The 10000-nt window shown below is 49.6% G+C and overlaps 1 protein-coding gene across 2 annotated transcripts in view; it reads left to right on the top strand.

The window, feature by feature from the left end:
* The window catches only part of klf12a (Kruppel like factor 12a), a 16986-nt gene that overhangs the window by 2253 nt on the left and 4733 nt on the right, over positions 1 to 10000 (top strand). Inside the window, exons 2-4 of one of the 2 annotated variants that reach the window (XM_076982682.1) lie at positions 6163 to 6223; positions 6922 to 7465; positions 9356 to 9494. In XM_076982682.1, coding sequence (XP_076838797.1) covers positions 6164 to 6223; positions 6922 to 7465; positions 9356 to 9494 — 743 coding nt within the window. In that variant the 5' untranslated portion in view covers position 6163. Of the gene's footprint in view, positions 1 to 6157; positions 6224 to 6921; positions 7466 to 9355; positions 9495 to 10000 lie in introns of both variants that reach the window. The other variant, XM_076982681.1, reaches the window with a different exon arrangement.

Raw genomic sequence — 10000 nt, 5'->3', positions numbered from 1 at the left:
TCATCAACAGATGTGCTCTGCTCAGCAGAGTGAGTACGTCCGTGCGAGTTTGAAGTGCGTCTCTTTATCACTCTCTCTCTTTCTTTTTCTCTGTCCCACACTCAGAAGAAAAAAGACTTTCAGCAGCCCCCCCCCCTCCTTCCCCTCTCACTCTCTCTTTCCTTCTACCTACCCTCCCCAGACCCCGCCCTCCCCTCCACCTCCTCCCCTCCTCACTGCAGCTGCAGTGGCAGCTCCTCCAGCCGGACCGAGGGCAGGAAGGAGCAGAACGGTCCCGAAAGAGCGTGTGTGTGGTGTTGGGAAGCAAACACAGCTGTCTGACTCGTTACAAGCGGGGGATCGGCGGCGTCTAGCGGAGACGGCCGACGAGACTAAAGGCCAACTTTTATTTAGAGTAACTTCTGCTAAAACCGAGGAGGTGTCACTCAAGGCGAGAACGAGTGCAGGGGAACGTGTTGTGTGAGTTCTCCAGTTGTCAGAGTCAGTCGCTTTCCTTTTCCCTGGCCCTATACACCTCTCTCTTCCTCCTCTCCTCTCCTCTCCTTCATATGTTATCCTGTCTTGTTTCAGTCCAGGTTGCATTGACGTTCAGTCTCGCGGTCTTAGCGGTCACGCTAGTTAGCTTGCTTGGCTGTTGGCACTCGCGGGGCACCGCGCAAGTGTTTTCTGGCACCGCTTCAGAGGGAGCCCAGGCTTTCCCACAATGCCGAGGACAGCTGGGGAGGGCCAACCACCCCCCGTGAGTGCGCACGGCCTGATGGGAATGCACACAGATCTCTTCCAGCTGTGCTAGCAGACCAGGCGCTAGCACCTTTTGGTCGTTTATGGTCATATGCAAAGAAAATATCTGTCCTCCTAAAACCCAGGAGGTTCCCTGTAACACATGTGCTAGTGCACTACACAAGTAGTGTAGAAGAAATTAACTAATTTGGTTACAGTTAATAGTTCTAGGGCAAGTTTCCTGGTGTCTATTCTTGATTTAAACTGCAGTGCCAGTGGTGAATCACCATTGGAAATTCTTTCTTGTCTGGTCTTAAGATGAATCTGGGTCTAGGAAGTTGTCCCTATGTGCACCAAGCAGGTAGGGTGAAGGTAGGGTGAAGTGCTTGACTGTACGTATAGCGGTTCTAGCGCTAGACCTCAATGGAAAAATTGCCATTGACAGTAATCAGTTGCAGCCCTCACATAGACTGCCATGTCAAACAGCGCAGCCACCGCGGGGTTTAATGGGCTTGTTTGTTTTGTCGCTGCTTCACTGGCTGAGGTCACTGTTTGGCACGGGGTCGAGCTGTGGCATGAGGTCACCCCGCCTGGCTTTAGGCGCCGGCACCAGCCGACCTCGGTGGGTCGCGGAGCCTCCGCTGTTTACAAACGCCACCGCTCCGCCCAGCTCCGCGCGGGGCCGCTCTGCCGTTGCGCAATGTTGCCAAACAGCGATGGCCTTGGCTCGTTGCGCAACACCCCGGGCCCTCTGATAATAAACAGTCTGACAGGCGCGCGGTTCAATAGTTCAGCCCAAATTGCACACATGTGCCTGAGCCCGTCCAAGGGAGCAGTAAGAAGGAGGCTTCTGTGCACACATGTGCCTGAGCCCGTCCAAGGGAGCAGTAAGAAGGAGGCTTCTGATCTCTCTGGCACGCCTTCCGCATGCGAGGGTGCACAGCAGCTCCCGCATCAGCCCGGGACCAAGAGGCCAGCACGGAGAATGGGAGAACGGGCTTGTCGTTTCCTCCCTGCGCTGATCTGGGATCAGAGACTGACAACCTCCCCCCTTGCTGGCGGCGGTGCCACTCTCAAGATGGGGGAGGCGAACTCTCGTCGGAGACGACGAGCGATTTGCGTGGGGAGGAGAAGAGGAGAGCACCTCCGCTCCTCGCTCGCGGCTCACGACCAAGCTGACAGCGAGACAGGAAAGGCAGTCTCGTGACTCTTTCTTCACCCCTCCGAGCACGCATGCGAGTGTCAGTCTGGGACGCATCCTGTCACCTCTGACTTGTCTAACTTGCGTTGTTAAAGAGAAAAGCCGCTCACCTTCGCGGAGCGACGCCGCTCCGAAACTGCAGCCGTTGTCCCACTTCTCTGGCCGTCTGCACCCCCACCTCTTCCCCCCACGGTGCTCACCTCCCACCTCCTGTCAGTGGAGGTGCTGGAGGGTGTCTCTGTGTCTCCGTGGAGGGACGCTGAGGCTGAGGTGTCCGGGCCGTATACCAAATCAACAACAGATGTGTTAAGGAGTTGCGTTTTTGGCGAGCTCACGCTTAAGGAGAGAGACAGGAGCTTAATTTCAGAAGCAAACTTCATAAATCTGCAGGAAACACTCCATATCTTTTTGTGGACTGCAAATGAGGAATAAATCGACAATAGCTGGAGCAGAAGGCAAGAAAAGTTTCAAAAGCGAAGTGTTAGAAAGACGAGGTGCTCTAGTATAACCTTCTGCCTCTTCCAGTCTTAGCCACTAGTGCTGGTTTGATATATATATTAATATATATATTAATATATATACAGTCAGTATATATATATATATATATACTGACTGTCCATTGGACACTTTCAGATCACACTCTGAGAACAGAAGAGATCAATTTGAGAAAACTGGGACACCATAACTCTCCCTTCGGTTGTTTTTGTTATTGGTCTCGTCCAAGTGCCTCTCCAGTTATTTCTTGGACTATGTGCATATTCTTTCGTAGAAAACAGACAGTGGAACACCGCACCTCTCCTGAGTGCACTCACAAGCATGCACACATGCACACACACACATGTGCATCCACAAACACACATACACAGACATGCATTCGCTCTCTCTCTCTCTCTCTCTCTCTCTCTCTCTCTCTCTCACACACACACACACACACACACACACACACACACACACACACACACGCACGCACGCACACTGAGGTTCAGCAATGTCCTGGCTCTGCACAGCAGCAGCCCCCATCCGACTCAAGTCATCCTGCCAAGGAAAACTAGCGCCGCTGAAATGGAAAGTCTGAAGTCACTCTGGGTTTTTTTTTGTTTTGTTTTGTTTTTTTGGCGAAGGCTGATTACGCAAAGTAGGAGAATCCAACAGGAGAAGAGTGTGTTCCCGCAGACAGGTCTGGTGCGGGACGTCCAAAGACGTCTCTGTTATCTATCACTGGCAGCGGCCTTAACCCAAACACCAGGAGGTCCATTTGGAAATGAGTGGACCTTCAACGTCTAGCCGATAGATTTTGGTTGGCATGTTGGCATAATTCTAGCTTAGCAGTCAGTGAACTGAAAAACCAGACTGCTCTTATGGTAGTGACTTAGTAAACAACTGGTGTCTAAACCTTAAACAAATGAAACAAATGTTTATTCTGCCACATCTCAAGCTCCTCCCTCCAGCTCACTTGGTGGGTGCGTCTCCGTACCCTGGCCCTGCCTCTCCTTGACTCCAACATCTTGTGCCTAAAAGCCCCATGACAGCGGGAGTCTGGCGTGACCAGAAGTTCAACCCAAGCTCTCCTCCCATAGCTCTGCTGGCCACTCCTCAAACAGCAACCCATCGACAGAAGGTGCGGCCCGTGTCCACCAATAGCGTCATCAGCATTTCGGGGGCGAAGCCTTTATAAACCGGTCCATTGTGGGGATCACGTATTAGATCAACAGCATGGGATGATCTCTATGGACACTGTTGTTTGTCTGGGGGAGGTGGTGGATCGCAGTGTTGGAGGGGTGAAGGGAACGGCCTTAGGCCTGGACTCTGGTCCTGCACTGGGGAAGAAGGAAGTTGTGTGGACCAAGGGTCAAGCATTGTGACGAAACCCGACCCGCTCTTCTACAGAGCACTGTCAAAAAACACTGAAAAAAATATATACTGATTCACCAGTATTCAAATGTTTTTTTGCCTCCGTGCAATTTTCTGCTCTTGTCTGCACTGCCAAAAGATGACTGTCATAGTTCATTTTTTCTGAGTTTATGAAGTAGGATTAAGCGTCGTCTAATCCTGGGATAACAGCAGACTTTGAGAGAGGAGTCTCAGACCCCCGTTTAAATGTCTTAGTTATTCTTGGGTGCCGCGTGTCGCATTATGAGGGTTGATGTGCTTAGAGCAGCTTTTTGGCGTTCAGTATGGATACCTACGTGGCCAATTTAGCCCTGATCCCAGACCTGTACCTTCACGTTTTACAGGTACGCCTCTTATAAACATTATGGCTAACAGTTGCATAACTACACCATGATCTCATTTATATAATACTGGCTTGGCCTGTACATGCTTTCATTTGTGATTAGAGATATTAGGATAATTGGGCGAAGTATTTCTTTACGTGCTTTTGGCCGGCTGAAGTGCAGGCTGACACGGATTCCAGCCACTTTTAACTTTTCCTCACCGACATGCCGCGACTTATACTGAATGAGGTTGATCTTGGCTAGCCCCATCCATCGCCAAGGTTCGTCTGTAGTCAAGGCGAGTGCCAAGGACAACCTCGCCTCCTTGCTGGGGTACGGAGCCCAGCTACAGATTTGTAGCGTTCCCAGCAGCAGCCTTTCGCCTTTTGCGCGATGGCGGTCCTGGACGCCCATTAGACGCCGTGTCAGAGTCACCGTGGGCACGTGGCCCCGCGATGAAGACCGAGCACCGCATTGCCATACCCTCTCAGCGCTCTGTGCATGGCAACAAAGCCTTAGTGTGCTGGTTTATTGGCGCTAAGGGGTGCGGTCAAGCCTCACAGAGGTTGTATGAGGTGTTACAGAGACGCAGCTGTGTAACATCGAGCTCTGGTTCTCGTCGACTGTAAGATGGGGGAGGGTGGTGATGGCTGGCCTGAGGTACAAGAAGACCTTAATGTGGGACTTTGCTAGAGCTCACAGACAGGGTGAATAATGTCTATAGAGCTGCTGTTAAAAGTTTGGGGGTCTTGTCATCCACATACATCCTCTATCTTTCTCCTTGTCTCTCCGTCACACAAAAGTGGAGTTTGGGTTGAGGAATTGTAATTGGTGTGTAACCATTCAGGACCCCACCCATTTCCTGACATCCTGTCTGCTTTCCTTTCTCTCTTTCACACACACACACACCGTTTGCGGAAACCGGGTCAGCAGAGGCCAGAGCAGTCAGCATGTTTCTGTTTTGTGTCCCTCCTGAATCAGCACCCGCTGCGAAGAATCGAGGTGATTTTGGGACGCAATCAAGCATCGCCATTTATCAACATGCTACTGTGTGTGCTGACTTCTCTGTTGACGCCCCCGCTGACCCGGTCGCCTGAGCGACGCTATTCTGCGAGAGGGCGCATGGCACACTTACACTTTTCTTACACTTTTTTTGCTTACGATCATCGCCATCATGGCACCTGGTGTGGGTTCGCCGATGTGTTGCACAAGGGTCCTTGGCGCTAAATTCGACTTGTGCAATGCAATGCCGGGTCTGTGTCATGATTGCGCTAACGGGTTCCTGGATTAACATCACCTCCCTCCGAGAAACAGCGTGTAAGGGGGGTGAACACCGCGGCATGTCTGTTAGAGATACGTCCTTGTGAGCTGCAGGAATGTCTGTACCCTTTTCCCGCGATGTGTGGGAGGATGTTATGTGTTCAAAGTGACGGCACTTCGTTGGCTTCTAAGCCCATCTTTGTAAAACCAGACATACACACACCATCTCAGCACACACCATAACAGGGCAAGGCAGTATTACACATGACAAGCAAATTCATATTCGGGAGCCATCACGTGAAGTATGAATATTTCACGTACTTAGCTTGCCAGCACCTACATTATCATCAAGCTGGATGGTTTAATTGATTGTGAGGTACCGGGAGTGGGCGGAGTCATTATAGCTGAACACTTCACCTAGGCGCTACACCTGGCCTGGCTTTATGCTACCTGGCCGTAAATGGGGTTTCGTAATATGGTTCAAATGGTTCTTTACATTTTACCTGCACTGATGTGTCAAAATTGTTGCATACTGTTAGACTAAAACACTCAACACGCCTCTCTTCTCTCTCTCTCTCTCTCTCGTCAGTGAATAATAACTGTGAATTTGTATGTTTTTAAATGACGCGGTCATATAATCATTCACCCATTCTTTTTTCCATGTTCTGTAACTTATATGTTTTAACGTGAAAGAGGGAGTGAGAAAGACTGATGTTCTTTTCTTTTCTTGCCTTCTGTCTCCATGTCTCGCGGGCGCTACCAGAGCAGGATGTTAATGCTGGACGGAATGCCTGTCCTGCGAGTCAAAACCGAGCCGGTGCAGGGACGGGTAAGTAGCGTCGGGTCTCGCTGCTTTATATCAAAGGAGGAGGCAGATGTTGTGAGTAGCGTATAACCTAAATAGGCCTGCCGTTTTCTTGCCCCCTAAATTACAACGCTATTCTCGCGAGAACAGGCAGACCATAAGTTTTGAAACATGTTGCACTGCAGAATTAGGGCAGCGCGCACGGGCCTCCTCTGCCCCTCCGTGTTGACTGCTGTTTGTGTGAGGTTGTAGGGTGTAGGGTGTAGGGAATAGGGTCGAGCGCAGGACACGTGTAGGACACCAAGTGTCGCTTTGAAGTGCGCAATAGAGCAGCGAGACTGCGCTAAATCAACAGGCGCTAAAACGCGCGCTGTTTGAGTGGGCTCGGCGCCAGAGACCCCTTTCCTCCATTAAAACTGTCCTGACCAGAAACTATTCATATTCGGAAAATGAGCTGCAATAAGAAAGAGCTCCAGGGTGAGAGACGGAACTTTGTAGGAGGGGAGGAGCGAAGAAGTCGTGCACGTGACAGAGGAAGGGAGAGTAAAAACGAATTTTCAGTTTAAGACATTTTTAGTTAATAAAAACCAGCAGATCAGTAAACACAGTGGAAGATTTAGACGCCCCGTAACAAGCAAAAAATAATATTGCAGATGGTAAATTCACATACATAAAATGTAATTAAACGTGGATTGAAGTGCCTTTTCCCCTCTATTCAACAGTCGCCTGACATACGTGGTTATCCAGACATGGGCGTGTTGGTGATGGACAGAAGGTTCCGGACTCACTCGCCTGACAGTCGGTTTTCGGACCACTTCCAAACACAAACAGAGCCTGTGGACCTTTCCACCAACAGATCCCGGTCATCACCATCATCGTCGTCATCATCTTTATCGCCTTCGTCCTCTTCCTCATCGGTGCGCTTCTCGCCACACTCCCCTCAGGCCTCCTCTGCGAAGTCTCCTTCGTCATCATCTTCATCTTCCCTGGCATCATCGTGCTCCCCGCCCTCCGTCATAACCGCCGTCCCGCGGCTGAAGCTGTCCCCGTCTAGGGTGGCGTCTCCGCCCTCCGTGGCTCTGAGGGGGCAGCCATTTCTGCACATGTCCCATCACATGCCCCCATGCCCCAGCCCCATCCACCTGCACCCCCGCAGGGTCCCCGTAGTGGTACAGCCCATGCCCCTGGTCTACGCTGGAGTGGGATCACTGGGCCCAGGTGGCCTCATGGCACCCCTCTTGGAAGAAAGCAGGTTACATGGGAAAGGTGAGTGAAAGAGATGCTTTTAAATTACGAATGAATTAATTATGGTTCTCTGTGTAGTTTACAGAATAGGTTACAGTTTAGTTTACATATTAGTGTATCGGCCAGTTTACAGTTTGTAAGCGTTTTCTTCTTTTCAGCATCCTTCCATTTACATTTACATTTACGACATTTAGCAGACGCTCTTATCCATTTATGACTGGAAGTCCTTTACATTTGCTCCTTTTCATCCTTAAGTCTCTCTCTCCCTCTCTCTCTCTCTCTCTCTCTCTCTCTCTCTCTCTCTCTCTCTCTCTCTCTCTCTCTCTCTCTTCCACATCTTTAAAGCCTACATTTGAGTTATGCGGTTCCACTAGGGTCAGTGACAGAACCCGTAGCCCTCCAGCCCGTTCCACAGACACATCCTGACGACTGCGGGGCCCATTGTGCTTTACACACTTTATCCTGTGGAACAGACAGCAGCTTTTAAGCACACAGGAAGGAGGTTCTGTGGCAACAACGGTGCCCATATAAATCAGGGCACCTGAACGTTACGTAGCTGCAGTACAAAGAGGGACGGGGAGGATGTGTTTCCCATTAAACCTTCAACGTACAGCCCTGTCTGTCTCACTGCCTCCCTGCCCATCAGTGGCACACCATAATTATCATAACAAACCCTCCAGCATATAGATTTTTTCAAAAATATATTTCTCATTGTGTTTTTTTTTTCCTCTTACAGTGTGTTTGGTTTCTTTTTGAGAGTGTAGCTGGGGAGACTAATAGTCTGACCACACACACACACACACACACACACACACACACACACACACACACACACAATGTTCCTCTCTGCCTCCTAGGAAAGCCTGTGTGCCTTTGGGCACCGGTGCTGGTTTTAATGGGCTGTGTAGAAGCACAGGCATTTCCCCATTCTCTCTTTCTTCATCCCTCGTTCTTTTGGGGGAGGGGCAGATGTGAGGGCTGATCTCTCATGTTGATCTGTCAACACTTGGGTCAAGCATACACATAAACAAACACATAAACAAACACACACACATACACACCGCTACATAACCATATACACACAAAAAAAAAGTTGGGCACGTTAATTTGAGACGGATTTGACTGGGCTGACATGTGCGCAACACAAAGACACACACGCAGCCCCTAACGTCAGGGTCCTTGCCCTCTGCTGTGTCTTGGGAGGTTGCCATGGCAACAAGGTTGGCTGGTTGGACAACAAGGCAACGCTGGCCACTACTCTCCTGTAGTCATGCAATGCCACACACACACACACACACACACACACACACACACACACTCACACTCCCGGCCATGCGGTCCTTCAGGATCACACAGGCCTTCCGACGTGATTTATATGCTTTTGTGTTTACTAGGAAGTCCTGTGCTTTTGATCCCAGGGTCTTATCGGAACAGTAGTCAAGGTTGCCTCTAGTTTAGCCATTAATTCACTGACTCACAGAAAGTGATCAGAGAGGGTTAGAGGACGACCGGCGGCCTGCAGCCTCTGCTGCCCCGTCAACCCACACAGAGGTGCTCAATAACGGAGCCTTATATGGGAATTTAACAACTCATACAGTTCACTTATTTCTCAGTATGTTAGAGAAGTCGGGCTGATTAAATCCCTGATCAAAAGATATTTGGGGGGAAAAGATTGGCCAAGAATATTAATGAAGAAGTGGTGCTGATCCAGTCCAGGGTGTAATGAGATTGAAGACCTAAAGGATGAGGAGGTTCTCCCAACATGCCCCTCACACTGCCGTAGAAACGCCTCTGCACATTGGCCACTCTAGCCCGGGGTTGTGTTAGGCGTATTGCGCCTCTGATCTGTTGCTCACTGGGAGTATTTTTATGCTGATTTTCTGTACCCGCCCACGGGATGTTTTCTTCCAGTCATACATCGAGTCCCAGACAGACCGTCACCACGGCGATCTTTGAGTGACAGCGAGGATGATGACCTGCCCAATGTGACATTGGACAGCGTGAATGAGACTGGCTCTACCGCCCTGACCATCGCTCGAGCTGTGCAAGAGTGGGTTACACACCATACATACACACACACACACACACACACACACACACACACACACACACACACACACACACACACACCACAAGCCCATGTTACACAAAGCTGCACAAAAACTCATACATGTACATCATAACATCATGTACTTTGGAAACAAAATAAACCTACCTCTAAAGCTAACTAACTTTAATCACATAAAAATATTTTCACTCTTTAACAGCAAAAAGAAAAATAATATTTACAGCAGGTAAATTATAGCAGTAGAAATCTATACATTAGACAACCACACATAAACATGTAATACATTTGTAATACAAAACCAGACCATCAGTGTGATGTTGAGATGATTTCAAGATGACAGCGAAAATATGTACATCTGTACGATGTGCGTGTGTGTGTGTCCATGCGTGCCTGCCTCTTTTCTCACTGGGTTTGATAGAATTTCATGGAGATGCTCTTCCTGTCAGTATGGATTCATCATCATTATAAATATGCTCCTCACACTCGTG

This window comes from Brachyhypopomus gauderio, chromosome 20 (genome assembly GCF_052324685.1).
Source record: "Brachyhypopomus gauderio isolate BG-103 chromosome 20, BGAUD_0.2, whole genome shotgun sequence".
NCBI classification, from domain to species: Eukaryota; Metazoa; Chordata; class Actinopteri; order Gymnotiformes; family Hypopomidae; genus Brachyhypopomus; species Brachyhypopomus gauderio.
This window is presented reverse-complemented; position numbering and strand designations above follow the sequence as displayed.